The 24,588-nt window shown below is 40.6% G+C and overlaps 1 protein-coding gene across 1 annotated transcript in view; it reads left to right on the top strand.

The window, feature by feature from the left end:
- The window catches only part of LOC105683533 (acetylcholinesterase), a 73,221-nt gene extending 52,791 nt beyond the window's left edge, over positions 1-20,430 (top strand). Inside the window, exons 4-6 of the mRNA XM_012396195.3 lie at positions 12,254-12,417; positions 15,517-15,674; positions 16,316-20,430. Of these exons, the coding sequence (XP_012251618.2) occupies positions 12,254-12,417; positions 15,517-15,674; positions 16,316-16,446 (453 nt within the window). The 3' untranslated portion in view covers positions 16,447-20,430. The remainder of the gene's footprint in view (positions 1-12,253; positions 12,418-15,516; positions 15,675-16,315) is intronic.
- Positions 20,431-24,588: the final 4,158 nt, after the last annotated feature.

Raw genomic sequence — 24,588 nt, 5'->3', positions numbered from 1 at the left:
AAATTTTCGAGACTCTCGTTTCCCCGATCGAATCGATACGAGGAAAATCTCGGCCCAAAATTATAATACGATAATTTTCTAAATTCGAATGTCTCGTACCCCGAATTACCTTACCTTGTTTTCGCATTTTCAACGCTCCCGGGGTGGCTTTCACTTATCTCGATTGCAGTGCGTCACTTCCTCGTCCCGGTCTCTCGGAAGATGGACGAGGTGACCTGTGGGAGGACAGGAAAGCTCTCCAGGAAAAGAAAAAAATAAAAATGAATGAAAAAATACGATGCGAATAATTTTTTGGTTTTTCAAAACGACCCGGTCAGATCCTCTTCATTAATTACTCGGCAGCCGCTGTTTTTCTTTTTTTTTTCGTTCCTCTTCGAATCTTTATTTCTGGAAGATTATACGACAATTTTCTTTCTCTCGCGGATTTGTCAATCGTCCCGCGAATGTTTTGGTGAAAGAAAAAAAAAAAAAAGAAAAAGAAAGGAAGAACAATCTTTTCGAAGAAAGCGTTACCGTTTCGTAGATGATCACTTCGGATAAAGATAAAGCGACCCTTATAATGAACGTGGATATCCTTTTGTCGTTGTACGGATACATAATTATACCGCGGGTTGTATGTACCACGGTATGTATAAAGACGAGTATTTTATTTATGAAAACTCCTTTTCACGTAATAATTAATTGAAAAGCCCTCAGCTGCAGCAGCGAGCCTCGTTTTATACATCGCTCTCATTTTCACCCGTGTCAACACATACACGCGCGAGTACGTGTATATACCTACGTGCGTATAATACATCTCACGAGTATAGAAATGTGCTTTGAAATTGCTTCGAAAAATTGCTGGAGGGTCGTATCTACGTACAAACTTACACAGGCCCGTATTTGTGTGTGACATTAGGTGTATGCGAAACAGTTAAATATGAATTACCGAGTGAGAGCGATAAAGTGAAAAAAAAAACAAATTCTATACAAAATTATAGAGTGCAGTGGAATAATATTAACGACTTCTCAAAAAAAAAAGACCTCTCGTTTGAATGCAGACGAAAGATTGAAATGTATAGAAAAAATGAGTAACTTACATCGCACGATTCAGGGGTCCTTTTTTTCGCTCTAACGAATCGCGTGACGTCAAACTTCCCATTGAAATCTGAATCGTCGTCGCAAAAAATATCACGTTTGTTCAAATTTTACTCGGCAACAGTTGCGGACGGGCGTTAAACTTTTCGCTCTAAGGATGACGAATATGAACCATTAATAACCTACTTTTTTTTTTTTTCTGCTCGTTTTTTCAACTCTCGTTACGCTCGTTTTAACGCTCTCCGCAATTAGGGCGGAGCTCGTACGAGCGCTCGGCGTTTGACGCTGACAATCTTCGCCGAAAATCAGAGGCTGAATTTGATGAAAATTTGATTTTCATAATTTTTTTTCAATCGCGGTGGAGCGGGAGCACACGCGTTACGAATATACGCGCGTTCACCTCAGCCATTAACACGCGCGTGATTACGAGCGCGTACAGCTTATAGTCCCTTTCGATGTTTCCGAAAAGTTTCGCCAGAGCAATCTGCGTGGGTATGAATCGCTAATTAGCGAGTCTCCGTCCCGCGATCTCCGTCTTCCCCGCGAAAACAAGTTGAATTATAAATTGGAGGGTGATGTAAAACGTTGGCCGTTACAATGCTCCTTCCGAGAAAACTCCACCGTACACGTATCGCGCCGAAGGAGTTTTGAACGTGGCGAATTCGTGCGGGTAGATATTCGCGATACAGCGAAGATATTACCTTCGAAGACTTCTGACGTCTACCACCAGCTGTCAATCGACCCTCGACAGTGCGCCACTCCAATTTGAAACTCTTGATCGTGACTCGTTTCAACGTTCAGCTTATCGTACATCTACTTCGTTTTTGGTTGGGCGAAACGTCGGGGGTGGCGGTTTTGAATTTGTGGAATCGGATCGTCCGCCCCCCTCGAGGAACAGCTAGTCGAACCCTCGTCAAGAATAATATAACGTCTCATTTTACGCGCGGCGAAAACGAACCTCTGAAAAAAAACGAAAATCGTCCGTAGACGTCACATAGTTGGACGCGGTACCCGCGAGGAGAGAGAGAGAAAAAAAAATAAAATAGAAAAAAGGAGGGAGGAAGAAAATTTGAGAATTTTTCGAGAATCGTATCGATTTCGCGAAAATTATGGAATTGAAAATAAGCGACGCGAGTCGACGCGCTTCGAGGAAAGTATACGAGGGGAAATGAATTTTGATTCGTATCAAACGGAGTGGATACTTAGCATTGTAGATTTCGCAAGATTCGAGAACAGAAGCCCACGCGTTTTTGAGACAGCAGAGTTATGCTAACGACGCCGCCGTTAGCGGAGATTCGTTCGCTGTGAAGAGCCTTAATAGCCAGTTGAGTTTACAACAGTCATCAACGACCTTCGCGCGTCGCGTTTACCAACCTCGCCGACAGTTTCTGTCGTCAGCAGAAATTTTGGCGACGACAGAAAACCGATGACATTCTCCCTCCGTCTCCCTCCCTCCCTCTCCCCCTGCCCCCCCTGCCCCTTCTCCTTTTGTTCTTGTGTTCCCGCGAGCTTCGCCCCCCTCCCCCCCCCATCATTCGACCTACCTACGTAAAAAGCTCCGCTCAACCTTGCGGGAGCAAAAATTTGGTTTTGACGTACGAAACCGCAGACGATGGAAAGATTTCAGAAGATCATTCATCCGACGTCGTTCGCGACAGAGGTTACCGCATTGGCGAAGACGGAAAAATGAACGATTGGATGAAACGAGAAGATGAATATTTGGAAGGGCCGCGGCGCAACGATACCACGATTTTCTTTGCGTTATACGACAAGCGATACGAATTATACAACGAAGATAGCGGAATCCAATTTCCTTGGCGGCCCACCTTACTGCCGCGTTTAGTACCTACCCTCGGAGCCGAGTGTCGATTTGCCGAACATTTGCCGAAAACGAGGTAGGCACCCCGATCGTTCTTCGCCACCCCTCTTGATGCCCGGCAATCAAAGAGCCAAGTGCGGGAGATAATATTTGACTATCATTGCTCTTGTTTTTATCATTATATTTTCGCGATCGCTTTCGTTGATGCGTCTCGTGCTTTTTCTTCGCTGGTTTTTTCTGTCTTTTTGTTTTTCTCTCCAATTTGAACGGCGTTTAAGGGAGTTCACCCGCCGTTGGAATATGATACCGTGTTCGGACTGACATCCGACGCTGACGTTACTCCTCTGGGGCGCTGAATATTTCATCGGATAGACGCAACAACGTGAAACAAAGTTTCAGCTAGAGCGGTGCTGCATAACGAGGTATGCGAAAACACCGCTCCGCCATCTCGTCCGTATTCACGTATCCGTACCATACGTATGAATATTTGCCTCTTTCTAATATTTAATGAAAGTTTTTCATTTCACTGAACCCGCGAAATTGTTCAACGTCGAGTAGGTGTGTACCTACCTACCTACCTGTACCTGAAAAGTTGAACAAAACTTAGTCCTACGCGATACACCTATGTACTGTTTTCGTCCAAGCTATGTATTTCGTCTCTTTTCTCTTTTTTCTTGGCCATTTTATATACGTATATATATCGACGTAAAAAAGAAAAGAGAAAACAAAACGCCAACTCAAGCTGAAACGAGATATCTGCGATTCGGAGGAAAAAGGGGTCAAAGAGTAAAAGCTGAGGTGAACTTCGTTCTGTTCTGTTAGCAAAAGTAAAAGAAATACAATCTGCAGGTAAAAGGGGCTCGGGCTCTACTCAAAACCGTGCCCTCTTCTACTACGCTGTTCAGAGTCCTCATAAATAATGCCGATCCGAAGAGCCGCGGCACTTTCGAGCAATTGATTAAGCATGGCGTCCCGTAAAGCACGCGGTTTTCTCAAGTGGATGTCGGTGTATTCCAGAGGTCATTCGGGAGAGGCCCTTTCGCCCTCCTTCCTTCGAATATCGGATGGAAGGGAAAACCGCGACGGCGAGAGACGCCCGAAATCGCGACGAGACACCCGCCATGTTATCGCTACGTCGCGATTATTTCGGAATTTCGGAATTTCGGTGTTCGTCTTGAAGTTGGAAAAAAAAATTATCCGAGACAACCGGAGCCGCGCGTTGTTTGATGAATGAAATTTAGAAATTTTAATTGGTTTAGAACGAGCAAATATTTAATGTTCATTGAAGGGAAGTAGATGCTCTAGAATTCCGCCGTAGAAACTTGGCGAGTACCTACTTGAGTCGAGTGAAAGGGTTGCACGTATAACAGACAAGTCCTCATCGTCGGATAAATTGAAGAGTTTAATCCGCGTAGGAATTTGTTTGTAGAAATTTTTACCTTGTTTGCTTCCTGATTGGATCTAATTTCGCCCGGCGTGCGCACGAGATCTTTTTAATCGCGAGGTCTGCGGAGATCCCTGCGGATGTGTAATAGAAAAAAAAAAAAAAAGAAAAAAGTAAAAAGAAACTCGATTCTCTCGGTATCAAATTTACATGCAATCTCGCTATTTTAACCACACGGTTATTTCCATCCCACGGATAATTCGACGTTTATCGACTATAAGTTATAAACAATTGTCATTCGTAACGCGTCGTTGTTTAAAACGAGACACAGCTGCCGCAGGTGTCTCCGTGACCACCTGACCGGTTAACCACAGCACAGACGCTTTCAGCATGCTGACAAATGGACGTGTTATTTTTATCAATCGTACAGCTAGTCACATACACCCGTTAAAAATCAAAATCAAAAACCGTTCTCAACGATTCTATTTTATTACCCCTCTGAACTTTATCTCGTACCCTTGGCGAAAAAAAAATTTCGTATCATCGTCAAGTAGTTTAATCGTCCTTTCTTTTTTTGTGGGGGGGGGGGGAAATATACGCGGTCAATCGTATGTAATGTATGCACATCGACGTGTGACGAACGACCGATGCGAATTGGAAATTTCAATCCATGCAGCACGATATTATTTTACATCAGACTCTGTATACTCAGCTGTTGAAGCATGAATTATTGCAGCGTTGGGTTAACGAGTTGATAAACGTATATGTATGCACGTGTCCCAAAATTTAACGCAACGATTAGCCCAGTTTCATTGTTTGCGTGGTGAACTGTGCGAAATTTGGTTTCTCCCTTTTTTTTGTTCTTTCTTAATTCCGATTCTCATTTGCCTTGAGCACGAATTATTTATTTTTTTTTTTCAACTCATCGTCTAAAAGATCCGGAGTTGGCCCTCGAAATAAATTACGGATCGTCATTGGCCGTCGATTCTTTACCCCGAAACATAAATTACCCGAAGTTGTTCGAAGTTGAAGTTTTTTTTTTTTCGAGAGAGAGAGAGAGAAAGGGAAGGAAAAAAATTAAATTTACTTTCACACCTGTTTCGCGAAGAGCGTGATAATTACAACGACGAAAGTATCCCCTCATCTTGAATATAAAAACCAATTAGCCGACATGTATATAGGTGTAAATTTGAGATTATACTTTTGAAAATTAGGTACTTTGTGCCGAGTAAAATTTTTTCAACTGCGATCGATGTCGATATCGACAGTGATTTTCTCCACGTATTTTAAGCGTGCTTTTTCGGTTGATTTCGCGCCAGGTTAATTATTTATTTTTTCGAACAACCTATCCAACGATTCAATTCGACTTTTCATTTTTTGTAAAATTGGCTGTCGGGATAGGAAGATCGAGCGAATGGAGAGATTGAAATTTCCTCGGCGATGATCCGAAGTCGCGGGGTGTTCGAACGGCGCGTAATTTTCATCTTTGTTTTTTTTATTATACCTCCGAAGCGTGGATCCACGTGTGTGGAATATACGTACTCGAAGGTTCGAGGCCTCGGGGTCTTCCATCTTATATCCAGAGTGTGCCATATATCCGAAGAAAAAAGTAGTCGCAGGATCGAAGTCACTCGCGCGTGTAAATCCTCCACTTATCTTTGATCACTTCTACCGGAGTTTCGAAGAAGACTTGGGGGCGTTTTCCGCTCTTTTCGCTCTCGCGAAATCACCCTCACCCTCACCCTCAACCCCCCCCAGCTCCCGCTGCGGTGTATCCCGTCTCCCTTCTTTTTCATAAATAACCGCTTACGTCTAATACCCGCCATATTTATTTATAATAACTCTCCTACCTACAGATATATACATATCGATACGTAAGCAACGGCCCGGATGAGCGAGACGGCTTTGACAAAGAGATATCATCCCTCCCTCCCTCTCCCTCTCCCTTTTTTCTTTTCCCTCTTTCTCTCCTGCCATTTGTTATTATTATTCATCGTCAATTCCGACCTCTTTTTCTTCCGTCTTCGACGCAGTTGCAGTCCCGCCCATTTCGCTCACTTTCTCCACAGATAATACCGGAGATGAGATAGAATTTCTGGTGACTACCGTCGAGTTATGCCACAGGATGAGAATGTCACTCAAATCACTACGAGCGAATAATTGTTATTATCGGTGAGAGAAATTTATGCGTAATAAATGAGACAGAAATTTAATCTCCAATCGCAGGAGGTAATCCCCGGGGAAAATTTTTCACCCTGATGGGTGTATCTAACATTTAACCCCGTAGCTGTAATAAAAGATAACTCGCGCCTCGATAAACCCGATCGAGTGAGTCCTTTTTTCTTTTTTCTCTTTTTTTTTTTTTTGTATCAAGATTCCTTCGGAATTTATTATTCCGTTTGCGATTACGTGTAAGATTATCGGAGAGTATCGAGGGAGGGAAAAAAATACTTTTCACCAAGCGAGAACCGCGAGGTGGACTGTACAGTGGAAAGCTGATAGACAGAAATGGCTGACTCAATATTTTATAACCTAATCTCGGAAGGGCGTCGGAGAGGAAATAAGGGCGAAGGGAGGGCGGAAATGGGAATGGGGGCTAATTGGATCGGCGGTGATACGAGAAACTTAAGTGCTGAAAGCTCCGCGAATATATGTTATTACGATCACGACGTGTTCTCGCACATACCTACGTAGACGCGTGTCTCGTGAACGTGAACACCCACCCCCGCTACACTCCGCGAAGGAATTCAGAAATTTCTTCTTCCAACGAACTTACAGATCCGCGAAGAAAATCCGCGCGGGGCGCACTCCGTGTCTGAGTAAAAGATTGAAAATTTGCAAAGGTCAAGTCTGAAAGGAGAGGCGGACTTTAAAAATTCGGGTAGCAAAATTTTAACGATTTACGTAACGAGTACCAAACACAATGACGGTTGAATGAATTTACGCCGCGCATACGTCGGAGACGGAAGGGTCCATCCGACGCGTTTGTGAATTGTGCGATTGTACGAACGATCGGCTGCCGGTTGTCTCGTTGAATACAAATACCGGTATTGGGTGTATGAAGTGGATAGGCACGTAGCCATGTAGAAATAGGGGTATATACGGATACATTGTGAAAGCTAAACGTTCCGATTGTGATGTTGCTAAAGGTATTCAGTTAGCGATAGCATTGTTATTTCGGCGATTGAAACGGCATAGCGCCACAAAAGACGGTTCTGCGGTCGCTTCCCTTTACCCCCGTAGAAACGAAAACGTGCCCGGTATGTATTACCGGGCGTTTCGATCGACCGACGCGGATGACTCTTGCTCGATCGTCGAATCGAATCTCCGCCGAATGATATCGGGGAATGTACAAAGTTTATCCGGAAACCGAGTTACGGCTTATAAAATTCAGGGGATAAATGGACGATCGATCATCCGTACGTTGCAGTCCTTTCGTTCATCCCGATCGTTATTTTCGGTTTTTCGTTCCGCGCTAAAAACTATCGAGAGGATTTTCCATTCGGATAGCTCGATGCCGGGGTGATATACCGTGGAGGAGGGTATAGCTATATAAGAACGCGAAAAGAAGCACTGCTAATCGCGCCGTCCAAGCGACTCCTGCATAAATCACTAGGTTGGCTTCGAACACGTCGCAGTTGTACGACCCTCCGTCTTCCCGGGGGAATGCTCGGAAGACCTCCCCGTCGTTCCCCCTCTGCCCCTCCTTACCGCCGCCAAAATCACCCCGAGAAGCCCCGAGGCATTTATATCGACGACAAACTTCAAAGGTGACCTCCGATGACGCTCGAACTTCGACCTCTAATGTCCGGAACAGCCGCGACGATGTGGAAAATTTTTCTATGAAAATCGGGTGAATTAGGAAAGCTCCGATTTTTCGCCCGAATGGCCGCTTTCTTCCGAGCGAATCACATCGGGGGTCGTTCGGGGGGCGAGTAGGCGTCGAATCGTAGCAATTTCACGGTTTGCTTTTTTAATTGATCATCCGACGGGCCGAGTATAAACCGTACGATCGACATTCGCAATTATTCAGGGCGTCGAGGATCCCTCGGAAAAATCGGAGGTAATCCGACGACGACCGACAATTTTTAGGGTCGTCAGTCGTACCCCACTCAGGTACGTACGTACGTACCTTTCACGTGGCGATCCGTATCGATCCATTCGAGGGGTGAGCAAATGAGCTATGCACACAACATGTCCTATATACAGGCGTATAAATTGAGCGGTTTAAAATCGAACCAACTACAGCTCTCCCAGGCTTCCCTGGGCACTGCCGGCTTTCGGGTTCAACGTAAGCTCGATTTGGATCGATCAATTTAATCCGATAAGATTGAGAGGTGGGTCTCGACGGACTCGAAGATGAAACTTGATTTTTGTGAAACTTGTTTCGGAGGACGACAAGTTAATTCACGTACCTACGTCGAAGGGGAGGAGGAGAATGGGGGAAAGAGAGGCGAAAAAATGATGGAGTCTTAGCGAAGAGATTTAACATCCATAGTTGAATGAGTTATGTCATGTAACCTCAGAAGTTTATCCATCTTGTCTTGTCTCGGTTCGTTTTATTCAGGTGTTCGAGGAGGCGAAAGTAATTTAAAGGACAGTGTCGTCGTAGCTCACCGTCACTTGGGGAGGGGGGGGGGGGGTTAAGATTTAGCACCCCGACCGTCGTAACTTTAATTGCGGTGTAACTTTGGCGGAAAATTTTCATCGCCTACTTTTCCCACCGGCAGCTTCTCGCTACGCGGAGAACCGTCATTAAAATGTTTCATCTGGCATCGGAGAGCTTGCGTCGGAACTTTTTTTCTCTCTTCTCTCCGTTCCGCGATTGCTCGACGCGTTTTCCGATCATTCGACGAACTGGACGAAGCATCTTTTCTCGTTTATCTTCATAAAATTCTCTCAGAGTCCAAACTCAATGGTTCGCGATTTAGATTTTCCAGACCTGCAAAGGGTCTGACGTTTTTATTCAGATAATTTTGAAGGCGCCCTCAAGGTGGGTGTATACGTGACCCAAATGGTCGAGCTATTTTATCGGGTAGTCAAATTGTTTTTCTTTGCTACTCGGAGGGTGAAAATAAAAAGTAAAAGAAAAAAAAAAACGGACGATAAAATCATATTACCTAACGTAAAGCTGCAGCCATTCGCGCGTGTATATTTTCGCAACCCTCCGAAGAATTGTTCGGGCGATTTGTGTCCCGGTGGAAATTTTTCTCTCGCGTCCCTTTTCGCCTCTCCGTGTTACCGTTTCATTTCGAGGACAGTTGGGCGAGTCCGAGGAGACGGAAAAATTAACGATATTCCGAAAAGAAACCCTTTAAGAGCGCCGATTCAACGTAACTGGGGGCTGAACCTTTTCCGTTAAGATTCTTGTCTCGCGCTCTCCTCCCGGTTCTCGTAATCTCTTGTTAAAGTCTCAAAATAACGCGGCGAATTTGGGGCGAAAAAAAAAGAAGAGATTCCGGGATTTCTGGAAACGGGTAAAGAAGAAATACTTTACAAAACTCACCACCTTCGATTCCGCACTCTCTCAGAGACCCTCGCTCACTCGTCTCGTACTCTTCGACCTCTGCTCTGACCCGCATTTGTGTCGGCAATCGCTCGGTTACGTCTCGAGTTTCGAGTTTGCGGTATCATTAGACCGGGGGCGATATAATTCCGCGTTGTCTGCATCGGTTAATTAATTATCGAAATATGTACGTAACGACACCGGTAAATTTAATTAACGCGTCCGAACGTGCGGATAAGATTCGACGACGTCGCGCCAGAGGATGGATAAAAAAAATTTTCTATTCGCAAAATCGGAACTCGGAGCGCCGGAAGTTCGCCGAGAAATGATAAAAATAACGACAAAAAGAGTAGTTGAAAAATTCAATCACCAAAGAGGTTCGCCTGCAGCCGGCGCACTTCGCGGCGGCGTGGAATTTTGAAGGTAATTGCAGCAGCTGGAAACGGCGGTGGGAAAGGATGAGATAAATAGAGTGTTATGCCCGCGGAAGGGAAAGCGGATAGTCGCGATAGAGAGAGAGAGTAAAATTAACTATTTATAGGAGCGAAAGGTCGGGCGATTCCAAACGTCATTGGCGCAGCCTTTGACCCAAAAGCTCGGCAATTTCGAGGGTGGCGTATCTCGGCCGAGTTTTCGTAACTCAAAAATAGTAGTACACGTAGCGTAATTGCTGAGTAAACCGAAAGCGCAAGGGCGCGCCTCGGGGTGCCGTTTTGCAAAAGGAAGAAGGACTCCGGTGTCCGAGGTGATGAATTTTCGGTAAAATTTTTCCCAACGTTTTATCCTTCCGACGAGGATACGTTCAAAGATGGAAGGTTAAGGAGGCAGAGGCGGAGCAAATACGTGAAAGTATATTCGTTTCAAAGAGCTGCTGCGAATGCTTTTCCAAAGTAAATGTTTAATTTTCTACCGTAGGATATCCACGGAGTTTTCCGAGTTAAAAGTTTAAGGGTTGTCGCGAAAAGTGAAGTTGAGAAAGAGTAAAGCTTTCTTGTAAAACAAAGACAGATGCGACGGTCGTTTTTACGATCCGTGGCGTCACGCTTAGCCGAACGATCAAGACAAGTTGATAATGTCTATCTTTCGAGGTAAGCTGTGGCTCGGAATCTCTCGTCTGGAAGAAATCTCGGTTCTTCCTTTCCATTATACTACCTTTCAATTAATAAAACTTTTCTACTCGAGTTATTTCCTTTATTCGAGACCGAGAACTCTCGGTCAAACACCGATCTTCCGTGGAATCCTTTCTATACAAGCTCTTTTCAAACTATTTTTCTATCCAGTGTCCGGTAACTAGTTTGTTTGTTTTTTTTTTTATTTTCTCTCGTCGTCGCACATAGGGAATCTCTTCTAGTTTTTCAACTTCTTCACTTTGCCGCGACTCTCGGACGTCCGCCTGTTGAAAATCGAGAAAACAAAGAGATCGGAAAAGGGATCGCGTTTTCGTACGATTCGTCGAACGTACGTGCGGATTTTTTTCCGGGGCAATTCGCCGCACACGACGATATCCGAGGGTGTCGAATGATATTATCTCTCTCTCCTCCGTTCGCCCCATCATATTCTCACTCTCGCTAATTACCAATCTCGAGAATCTCGTGTCTTCGCGAAACTTTAATTACCCGCTTTGGTTGTTTTTTTTTTTCTGCACAAAGTTTTTCACGATTGCCGCAATTCCGTGTTTCACGATTCGAACTTGCGACGTTACGTATCCGTCTGCTTTTCACGAAAGTTGTAAGAAAAAAAAAAAGAAACGAAACAAAATTTTCAAAAATTACGAGTCTGCGATAAAAAATATTTACGTAATTTTTTTTCTACCCCGTGCGCAACGATATGTGGAAAGTTTGAAAGAATTGAAAATTCGGGGCTTATGTTTTTTCGCGATGTACATAACCATGTATATTTCTTGAGGGTATCTCGAGTAACGGTATAAATGGGGGTCAGTATTTCAGCTTCATTTTTCTCTCTCCCAATCCACCCGTGCGCTCATCCCCGCGCCATTCTCCTCGCCGGGGATGGCTCGAGGGTATTCTTTATGTATGAAAATTGCGTTACTCGTTGATATTTTTTACCACTTCGCACGTCGAAAAGGTAAAATTGAAACATCGGCGTGAATTCGAATCATCGCGGAGCTTGCAGCGGACTGCATCGCGTCGCCGCCCTCCCCCGTCCCCCTTTTGTGGACGGATCCGCGTGTTCGTTACGTACACGGGCGCCAAACAGGTTAAATTTTTTACGAACTACTCGCCCATAGAATTTCCTCGGAGAGTTTCCCGCAACCGTCTACATTATTCAAAACCTTGTTCATTGTCAGTCGAATTTGCAACTTTCGAAAGCCTTCGCGCGGCGACGCTATTGCGCGACGAGTTTCGCGCCGACGCGATATTTCACCGGAAAATATAGAAAAAGTAAAATTCTTCTCTATATATATTCATGAATAATTCATCGATTAATATCGCATTTGTATTTCCAGAGAACGAGTACGAACCTCTGGGGCGAATGGATGGGCGTCATGCACGGCGACGAGATCGAATACGTATTCGGTCATCCGCTCAATCAGTCGTTGCAGTACAACAAAAAGGAACGCGAACTTTCGCTGAGGATGATGCAGGCCTATTCAAGATTCGCTCTGCTGGGGTGAGAAATTTCATTCAATCGTCATCATCGTCACTGCGTCGTTGCCTTCGTTATTTCAGCAGCGAGGATTTCGTTCTTCGTCCCTATTATTATTTTATTTTTTTTCTTCTATTTTTTTCTATTTTCATCAACGTATGTTACATATTTTAGTTCGCGAGTACGTACAACGATACAGCGGTATCACCCGATGGAATATTGAGATGAAATAACCTAGGTCTATACCGTGTGTCTGCTGCACATATACATACATACAGCCATGAATTATTTATGTCATTTATAGCTGTATACATGGATACGTGTATCCGTACGCGTATGTCTTATACGCGCGGTCCGCGTCCAAAAGCTTCTGACTCTTTTTCTCCTCTGGGAATTCTTCGATCCCCTTCGATACCCGGACGATTTTATCTCACGGACAAAGCCCACCCTCCTCTCATATCCGTATCGCAGTATAATCCATTCCGACAATAAGTCTGATGTAACTGGCTCCCGTAACGCCGAGCTTTTCCATAAGAACGGCGATCAAATTCCGGACTCGTCGTCCGCGGTGGAACGTTCTCTTCGGGTCGATTGAAAAAACGAGATAAAAAAAAATAAGGGGGATGAAAAAAATCGAGTCGAGAGAGTTAATTGAGTGTAAGTAACGCTCGAAGCTTGATCTGAAGGGGAATATCTCTTTCGGAGAAAATTGTACGCGGGCTCGTAGTTTTCCGTCCCTTTTCCCGAATTTTCGCCCAAAATCCCGTTGCTTTTTAACCGATCGGATTCGTTTGATATCATCGAGTCGGATTTCTCCTACGAATTATAATTAATTCCACTTCGAGTGAACGTAACTTTCGGATATCTTGATCGCGAAGGAAGAAGGAAAGAGAGCGAAAAGAAAAACGAGGTTACACGTTTTGATTTAGATGCGAAGGTATTACGCTAGGTAAACGCATATCTGTAAGCAATACTTTATTTTTTATAGCCGGCAAATACCAGGTCGGAGGTAAACCCCCGACCGACCTCTGTGCGCCACCCCGCGACAAATTGATCAAGATTTAAGGTCATGATGACGCATGGCACGCCTAGGTTTACCGATGTACAGGGATAAAACTATGCACACACACCGGTCGTGCTTTTCGCCTTTTTCTCACTCGGTAGATTTTTTTCTCTATTCATTTTTTGCGCTCTTCTGAATTTCTTCTTTTTTTTTTTTCTTTTTTGAATTCGCTCTCTCCACTGACCAGGTAACAAGAAGAACCGGGGAAACGATCGAAAGCGAGAGAAACGTATGGCGAAGGCGAACCTCGTTACATATTAAAGTGGAATAAAGAAAAAAATATGTAATTAAAAATTAATCTAGATGGAGAATCGAGAAATTCCTCCCACAGTCGGCGCAGTCGTGTCATTTTTCATTCGAAAAGTTGACCAGCTGTTTCGCACGTGAACGTGATTAATCGATCCAGCGATAAATAAAAAAAAAAAACTGTATAACATACGAACTGGAAATATTCTCGACTATTTTTTTTAAGTCTCTTTTAAAATTAGCGTCGTGCAAATCTCGCGATATCTCGCTCGTAGGACACACGGCGTGATACTTTCGTACACACCCACCCTGTACGCCGGCGTATCGTAACGATAAACGTGGGGCGCGATATGAGTTAAATGATATCGGGTTTTAACCGCGGAGCTTATTTTCTCACGTGTTAAGGTGTCTGCATCAAGATAATGAGAGCGAGTACACGTACGTACGTACGTACGTGAACGTGTGTCGTACGTAACGGGTAGGTATAACAACGGGGTAGCTAAAGTGGCAGAGGCGGTGGCCAGGGGTAGTTTCGCGCGTTTGTTTCCGTATCGCTCGTTCTTATATACCGATGGTGGAATTCTAGCGGAACCGCGCTAGCGAGCCCCTGCATTTCCGTTTGTTTTATACAACATTAACTTCTGCTTCCCGCCATATAATGCCGCAATATCCTGATGGTTACTCCGCATAATGTGTCGGTGAACACAGGACAGCAGATACGACTCTCTTCCGTTCTCACCCCCTTTTCAGCTCTTCTCTATTACGTCGCACGGCGGCGGTACGGGGATGCTGCGGACAATGGACCAGCACTACCGCGAACGAGCAATCACAGATATTGATCAACGTCCGTGTATTATGACACGTATATCTTCCTTTCACCTCACCTTTATTCTCGTTCTTTCAACTTTTCCGCTTTCTTTCTTCGCCCATCTCCTTCTCCCCCTCGCCTCGCCACAGATAACGCACGGAGACATCTTTTTATCGGGACGCCGTAAAAGACGCGAACGAATGAATCGGGAGCGTTTGATCCCAACAACCTCGGCCGACGCGAGTTCGTTTTTTCGAAAAAACTAGGCGCCACAGGTCTCGAAGTTTCGCCCCGTATCGAGATATCGTATCTAGTTCGTCCGATGAAAAAATAAAGGAAATTTCGCGACCGTCTCACCCTTGAGTCGGAGGGTGAATATGGAGCTTTCGTTTCCGAGAATCCCGAAATTCCAGGATTTTACGGAGGTGCATGTCTCAGGGCCACGTGTACGTTCACACGCACGGGGCGCACCGCTGCTCGTGTGTCTGGATACGGCTAAGAACGTAGATACCGTATACCGTGCAGCTTTGTTTTACCGCCGGAAGTTCGTAGAGGAAGGAAAAAGCTTGAGCGGCGAAGCACACCCCAGAGGCTGCCGTAATTCTCTCGCTCCGTTCGCCCGCTTCTTCCTCTCGTTCTTAGCGAAATTTCCCTCCTCTCGTTTCTCATTTTCTTTCTCCCTTTAATTCCCGCCCCTCGCGTATATTCTCTTCCGTATTATATGTATGTATCCATCTCTCGGCGGAGGAGATCCCGCAAAAATAGACCTATATACGCGGTAAATGAATTATTCGACAAAAAGGAAGAGAGAGAAAAAAAAATATTATCAAATGAGCGGATAATTTGATCATTACTCCGTTTCGATGGGGTTGCGGGATATTTCACCCTCGGTGTATCGCGCGCACGCGGTACAAGCGCGATGATTATTATCGTCGCGTCGATTCGATCCTCTTTTAATCTCATCTTTTCTATTTTCTTATTCTCCTCGTTTCTCCTTGTTCTACAGAAAACCGATGGCGGAGGGTGTCGAGTGGCCGACATATTCGAGGGATCAACCGCAATATTTTATTTTCGACGCGGAAAAAAGTGGCCTAGGCAAAGGGCCCAGAGCCACGGCTTGTGCATTCTGGAATGAATTTCTTCCCCGGCTCAAAGGTGTTCCAGGTACGTTCCCCCACTCAATTATTCTGTTTGTTTTTTCTCTTAAGAAAAATAAATTCGTTCGATCTCTGTCATTTGACGATACGCGTGTGTCGTATCTCGTCGAGAAAAACAATGACATTGGAGAAAACAAAAAAAAACGAAAAAAAAACCACAGAAAAAAATAATCAGAAATGAGATGCGAGAAAGAGAAAAGAAAAAGAGAAAACTGTCGTCTATAGCTGGTGCAATTATAATCTCGAGGCAGAAGTAGGAAACCCATCATTAGTTCAAACTTCAGGAGTTTCTAGGTGAATGACGTTATATACACGGCGGGTATACCTGTGTATACCGAACCCTCCACCTTAGTCTTGTCTACCGTGAGCTTAATTAGAGCTAACTGCAGTAGCACGTACTATAGCTTTGCAGTACACCCACCTAACTACACACCTCTTTCCAACGCAACTTGAAAAGAGACGACGACGGATCTTAAGTTGGTTCGACCCGCCCCGAAAGCGTCGCGACGACGCGCGTCGTTTGAGAAGAAAAAAAAAACAAATATAATTATCTTCCAAATCGATTTTTTCGGACTTCGAAATTCTTCTTCATTCTCTTCTAGTTTCAGTTTCTTCTCTTTGCTTCTTTTTTTATTTCTTCTGTTTCAGATCCACCCGAATCTTGCGACGGAGCGGTCGCGTCCAGTGTTTCGGCCGGGGCGATCAGTATCTACGATTTATTCATCTCCTCGTCAATACTGACAGCTTTTATTTTGTCGACAAATTTTTTTATAATCTAATGAGAAATTTCATTATTCATTGATCGAAGAATACAGAGACAAGAAAAAAATTCAACGCTGTTAGAACGTATCGTGACAAATCGACGTTTTCAAAAAAGGTAAAAAAAAAAAAAACAGAAAACAGAAAAAAAAACAAAACAGAAAAGCAAAAACAGCGAAATGATTCATCGTCCTTAATATAAGTTACAAAGATCAATCGCCTCCTGAACACCTGCTGCGGAGGATTGAATTTATTATATTCTTTCACGGAGTGAGGGTGAAAGAAAGAAGAGAAAAAAAACTTAGGAAAAAAGAAAGAGAAAGTTAACACGAGGAACCAGTCCGGATAAACGATATCGATGACGTATTATACATTTATGGGCAAATTATAATAAAAACGAACTCCTCATTTCATCATGAATTACAACAATTAACGAGCTCTTCGCAGATACGATAGATGAATAAACATATATTAACTGAATATTCACTCATTATGTATCTGTACGAGTTAATTGTTCACGGATTCATTATTATTATTATTGTTGTTGTTGTTATTATTGTTTGGTTAAGTTTATACCGACCGAAAAGTACGTGTCATGTTCAACAGGTATACGATGACGATGAAAATGATTTCAAATTATTTACAGAGTGTCTTGTTATGGCCGGAAATTATTTCAATGAAATATATGTAAGGAGGTCAGTCACCGTTAAACATTTTATCACCCATAATACAACGGTTTTTATGGTTCACATTAGGTATGAGAAAATCTGTTAAGTAATTTCCGAATGTTCCATAAAACAACTCAGCACGTATGGTTCAACTTTTAGTAGGTATAAGCATACTTGTATACCCATCTTATTAACATATATACTATATTATGCATGTTATGTTGTCCTTATATAGTATATAAATAAGTTACTTATTGCTGCGTCATGTAAATAAATGTTACTCCTTTCTTTCTTACTTTCTTATCAGTTTCATTGTTAAATGTCACATCGTTATTCGAATTGCAGGAAGATTTTTACGCGTTACCGTCACACGAGCTTTTAAGTTCGTTGTGCTCTGATTTCTCTTTTTCTTTTTTGAATCGTTTCGTTGACCAAGATTTCCCTGATTTTCAAAAGGCCTAGAATGTATGACGAGGGAAGAATGATGTGCGCAAAATTGGAAAAAAAGAAGAAGAGAAGAAGAGGGGCGAACGAAGCCGGATGGTTTCCCCGTACAAATACACAGGAGGACGCGTAGATTTGGACGATCAAAAAAAAAAACAAAAAAAGAGTACATCGTCTTTGATACAATATAACCTTCCAAAATAAATTTGTAGCTTATAACGTAATTCTCGAGATAATTATTCATTGATATACATGATATAAATTTGAGCAACGTACCGTTTGAGGAACCTCCGCTCTTGGTACGGTCCCGGGGCCCTGGGTGTGATTTTATCAAATTTTACATCCTCGTGGTACAGATTGATAAACGGAATGAGTTGAGCCAGTATTGTGACGAGGCGTCCTAACAGCGGGTGTCCTCAGAACGTACATCAATGACGGTTGTATACATACATTAGGGTGGGTCGTTTGTAAGAGAAGCAAAAACTTCTACGCCAACTTCGGCTCTCATCAATTTCAATTCTATAATAGGAAACATCACGAGATTTGAATTGAGATCTGAATTTGTCATCGAGATAACCGCTCTCGAATTACCCACGCTGATATATGTATTGTACATATGTATATGTAAAAATGATGTCCTTTATATATTATTACAGATTACAAAATGGGGTACACATAAAATTTGGACACCGTACGTTATAGAGTATACCGATGATACGATATCGCAACGATTCGTATCGGAATAAAAATATGCGAGATAAAAAACTACCATCTTCACCTAGGCATGATATATGAATAAAAAAATATATATGTATATACATAGCATATGATAATATTGAATGTATGTATACGTAGGTATACGCGTACATGTTGTCACATGTGGATAATATTACGTGTGTAATCTACAGAGCAGAAGTTCGGTGCAGAGAAAAAAGAGAAATGAATAAATAATTGAATGAAAATGAAAAAAAGAAACAGTCCATTTATCGTGACATTTGTTCATGCGCTAATCACCTGCGAAATAGGCTGAATATTATATATATTAAATTATGTATATTATACATAAATGGATAAATTGAGACGGGGTAAAAAATTAGCTTGTAAAATCTATCAGACATGTAGTAGAGTGTAGAGATAGAAAAATGAAAAAAAAACCACAAAAAAAAACGAATAGAAAATAAATTTCGACAACTTTGAAAGATCCGAGAAGACGTGATTGGGATAACGTTGCATCTGCATGAGTTGATTTTTTGTTCGTTCACATGAGAGAAAGTCAAAGAAGAAAGAAAAATTGTGACCATATAGTTATCCGGATCTTTTGGAGTGCATTGAATACGTGTAAAATTATTAACAACAATAATTTCGCGGCGTGTGTTTTTATTTATTGGAAAAATTCTACATTAAACTAGTAAAAAGTCTGTTCACGGGACTCTAAAAAAATAGGAAATAAAAAGTCACTCGAAAAACGGAGACAGTAGTCCATGAATACATACCAATTATAATTATCGTATACATTTCTCTGTTTAAAAAAAAAATAGAAGAAGTAATTATTACACGCCCCGGATAAAAATTACGCATGTACAGATCGACGTGCGTGAATATATGATATATTTATACGTATATATATTTTATATATGTATAAGTGAACGTGAATCTTCCATTTGGTACATATCACCCTTACGCTAAAATTATTGCGATTATAATTATTATTAATAATCATATTGCAATCACTATATAGTTTCGCTGTAGATCTTATAGTAAGTATACAATCATTTCTCCATTATTTATATTCAACTGCATACATATAGACACTGTATAACGTGTGAACATCTATACACCTCATATAATACATGTAGATAAGTTAAAAAAAAACAAATGGTTATAATTATACATAGACTAATCGTCGCAAATAATAGAAATTTTAAGACGATCAAAAATATTTATATACCTATACCGGAACTAATGTTAATATAAGAAAAAAAAAAAACAATTTATTTTAATGAATATAATAGTTATATTAAAATCGACTTTATTTTATAAAAGAATTACATACTTCATTCAAAATAGTATATAATGCTATCGTAGTATACGTATATCGCTCATAGATTATTATTACTATTATTATTATTATCCTCATTATTATCATTGCTAAACTAAAGTTTCCACGTACATGTATCAACATCACCACGTGCATATTATACAATAAATATATTATTAGTCGAAGGGATTTGAGTATAACATAACTAGTTGAAAAGCTCAACAGTTATTTGGGGGGCCAGCTACTAGAGAAAGAGAAAAAAAAGATATAGAAAAAAAAACTGAGGAGAACGAACAATTTTTAATTTAATATCTGTGTAAAAAGTTTACTGATTTTTCTTCTTCTTTTTTTTTGTTCCGTTACACAGTGGCATTGTGAAGTTACAGTATATCGAGAGCTAAAATATAATAATAATAATAATAATGATAATAATAATTCTATCTGAATTATAGTAGAACGTTGTATACCCTAGACAAATGCTTGTATGTCTAAGAAAAAAGAAAAAAAAAAGCCAAAAAATGATAAATCAACAAATAAATGAATGGAGAAAAATTGTAGTTGAATCGATTATGCGACGCTGCATGGATGATATGAGTAGTTTGTTAATAAAAATAAAATTAATATATCTAATATCGTAATTGAGAAAATATGTAGATAATTATAGGATCTAATTACACCGGGCTTATAAAATAGAAGGTAAAGTACACGGCTTTTCAGTGAAATACTGTTCGTTATGTTATAATTGATAAATCAATTGATTGATTAGTTAATAATCACGTCATCACATATCACTAGAATTAGCTGTATGTGTATTTGATAATGTAGGCGCCATTTAGTGAATGTGGCAGATGTTATATTGATTTTGATTTTATTGCTGATTCGTTTTGCATCCTCCTCTTCTCGATGTTCTTATTTTCATCACTATCATCTTTGTATCGCTAGATTTGTGCCTCGATTATACACCGAATCGTTTTCCATTCAATTTCAAATCTTAGTTCACCGTCGGAAGTTTTTTTTCTTTTTTTCTCGTAACTTCATATCTGAATTTCGTACAATTATTTATACTGCTGTATCGACACATACGCATGTATACCGTACGTATAACAATTGTTATATTGATTGTGCAAAATGAATATTCACCTAGTTATATTACATAAGCGATGCTATGCGATTGTAGAGAATTAGTTACGTGTACATACACACACTATATGTATAGTAAATATACAGACGACGATACACTCTGCTTCGGGCTAATGAATTGTGAAGAAGAAAAATCTTATAGTTAATTGAATTAATTATATCGTTGTAAACTATACCAGATACTCCTCAAGAGCAAAAGAAATATTATTCAACGCGTGGTGTTACGAGGGAGTTGGGGGAAGACTTTTTAGCGTTAGAAATATGTATTAACCGAAAGCTGTTACTACCGTACAATACAGGTGTACCGCCACAGCTGCGGTTTATATCTCGCGAAAGAGGAAACGGAAGAATGTATTTCTGAGAGAGAGAAAAACCATTTCCTGTGATATTAAAGTCAGGTGAACTCCTGCCTCCTTCCTGCTGTATATTATTACATATATACCTTCTTTTCCTTCTTCACATTTCTCTCGAAATCTCATATTTCTTGACACGGGTTTCTGTCATTTACAGATTTTTTTTTCTTCTCCCCTCTTCTTTTTACCTCCCTAGCTCACCGTTATTCAACTACAATCGATTTCATTTTTTATTCCACCAACTTTGTGTAAAAAATTGCGCTCTATTCTTCGTTGATTTTTTCATTGAAAAACTCGAAATCTTTTTATTTCATTTTACTTTTTATTTCGGTTCTTGCGCGATGCCACGAGAGCTGTAGCTTCGGGTTTGCTCTGAGATGCGAATGTCACACGAACGCTCGAATTGCGGTAGAGGAAAATTTCGAGTTTTTCAAAATTCTCACCTTTCAGCGGAAAAATTCATGAAACCGGTGGAAAAATTCTTCTTCCCCTGTCGCTCGCGTCAGCCACGTGAAAATAATTTTTTTTCAGTTCTATTCGATTATTTTTCTCCTGATTGATAACGTAATTCAAATCTGATTAAAATTAGACGATGTTGATTCATTGATTAATGGATGATCGTATCGTAGCTCGTCAGAATTGGGTAAAAACAAAATGAATCAATTATTCAAAAATGTAATTTAAACATACGTAGCATAACGAGTTATATATTACAGGGTTGTACGATTTATTGATTGTACATGTATAATAGATAACGCAAACGATCTAATGAAAAGCCAAAAAGAAGAAGAAAAAAAATCTACATCACCCACCACAGTTAACGGGCGTTCGATAAATCGATATATACATATGTACGAGTGTAAAATTTATAGATTTTGGAAGGTATAAAGAAAATTAAATGAATAACGCATACTTAGGTAAACATAAAGTGGAAAAAGAAAAAAATCAATCAGCGAACGATAAAAACTCAAAAACGATCGACTCCATGGAGACATATGTGCAGTGCGTGACCCACGTTATATGTATTAGGGTGAGTCAAAAAAATGTTTGTTTTTTTATTTCCTTAGCATGGGAGCAAAATTTGTACCTTATGAGAAAAGAAAATTTTTCAAATGTGGAAAAAAATTTTTTACTTGATATTTTAAGGTAGCCCACTCGTTTTTTGAATAAATAATTAATCAAGAGGGGTACTTCCAGCAAAACAATTGTTTCCACCTAATGATTACTCGATCGATTGCATGAGTAGATGATTTTGGCTTCCAGATTTGAATTCCCGAGCTGATTACACGTGAGATTAGTCTTGAAGAACCAAAACAAAATTCGATTTTTGAGCAAAAATTAAATCATTGTTTTAATTGGGTTTAATATGCTTTTCTTACGTATTTTGACCTCAGGAATCCGATTCTGAAAGAAAAATTGATCTATCTCTAAAATTGGCCGAGTTATCGCCAATTTTCAGCTTTTCGGGGTCAAAAATTGAAAATTGATTTTTTAGTCTAGCTTAATGTAATTTGAGCTCAGGAATCCGAATCCGGAAGAAAAATTGATTTATCTGCAAAAATTACCGAGTTATCCTCATTTTTTCGCATTTTTTGGTACAAATTCGAGGATATCTCGAAGGGAAAAAATCGTAGCTCAATTTGGACGACGGATTCGTGTTCCTGAGGTCAAAATACATAAGAAAAGTGTCATACGATCAATTTTTAAAAATAAAAATTTTTGGTCAAAATTTGAAAAAATCGTAAGGGGTACCCCTTGGAAAAATCTCAAATTTTGGCCAAAAATTTTTATTTTTTAAAATTGATCGTGTGGCACTTTTCTTATGTATTTTGACCTCAGGAACACGAATCCGTCGTCCAAATTGAGCTACAATTTTTTCCCTTCGAGATATCCTCAAATTTATGCAAAAAAATGCGATAATTCGGCGATAACTCGGTCATTTTTGCAGATGGATCAATTTTTCTTCCGGATTCGGATTCCTGATCTCAAGTTACATTGAGATAGACCAAAAAATCAATTTTTTATTTTTGACCCCAAAAAGCTGAAAATTGGCGATAACTCGGTCAATTTCATAGATAGATCAATTTTTCTTCCAGATTCGTGTTCCTGAGGTCAAAATACGTAAGAAAAGTGCCACACGATCAATTTTAAAAAATAAAAATTATTGGCCAAAATTTGAGATTTTTCCAAGGGGTACCCCTTACGATTTTCTCGTAGAGATTCTTATCCCGAAATTGCCTATCGACACTGTCGGCGAGACCGAGTGGGGTGGACGTGGATTACCATCGACGAAGTTGTGGCTGCAGAACTTTGCCGAACATCATGATATTTACACCGAAACGAGGGTTCGCCGTGAACTCCTATTGGTCGATACACCGTACGTATCCTCGCAAACGGATAATATCCCAGCTCGAACGGATAATATCCCGAGCGGTTTGTTGTGGCGTGTCACCTCTGCTCAGCCCTGAAGGTGACGTCTCACAACAAAGCACTACGTTGCTGGCTACGCTGACCCCACCAAAGCTCGGGCTCCCTCGAAGACTGAGAAACTCGAGTAGTATCCCACTTGATTCATTATTCATTCAAAAAACGAGTGGGCTAACTCGAAATATCAAGTAGAAAATTTTATCCACATTTGAAAAATTTTCTTTTCTCATAAGGAACAAATTTTGTTCCCATGCTAAGAGAATAAAAAAAAAAAAATTCTTTTCAACCTACCCTAATATGTATACTTATTTGTATAATTATGGGGCCTAATTATCGAACGTAGGTTATTAATTATTTATTATAAATACATGTATACCTACCTGTACAATTGCACTCTGCACTGTTTCATACACGAAAAAGTAGATTTTTCAAACGGCTGCACACTTTAATATATTCGGCCTACACTTTATATACATATATGATACATCGTACCTATGTACACTCTCGCATTTCTACATTATTCTTAAAAAGAAAAGGAAAAATAATTAAGGAAATGATAAAATATTCACTCGATCCTTTTTTACCTACACATAGTATAAATCACGTACATCTAAATTGATATTTACATATGATTTTCATGCAACTACATATGTATACATGCGTAGAAATTACCTAGCTTTGTACGCGTCATAGGTAATCCATGTATTATTATGTATATCGTAAAATCACCCGCGCGATATGATTAATTGACCGGATGTAAGTTCGACCGAGTTGTCGAATCATGAAGGAAATAGACCACGAATGAAATTTCGTATTTCAATACCCGAATTATATGACACAAGTTCGAATAAAATAATCTAACTATGTAGTAGGTACCACAAATGATGTATAATGTAGATTATTTTGATCAAAAATTTCAGAAACGTTTGAAATTTGGAATAATTAATCGACAAAACCGACAGAGAGTCATCGGTAACGAATCCACAAACTGTCTACTATATTTTCAAATTTTTATCAACTTCTATTTAAAGAATCCACAGACACACACTTATACACATTTATTCTACTGTGATGTGCTTTCCCCGTACAATA

This window comes from Athalia rosae, chromosome 6, assembly GCF_917208135.1.
Source record: "Athalia rosae chromosome 6, iyAthRosa1.1, whole genome shotgun sequence".
NCBI classification, from domain to species: Eukaryota; Metazoa; Arthropoda; class Insecta; order Hymenoptera; family Athaliidae; genus Athalia; species Athalia rosae.
The sequence above is the reverse complement of the archived record's forward strand: the minus strand, read 5'-3'. Positions and strand labels throughout refer to the sequence as shown.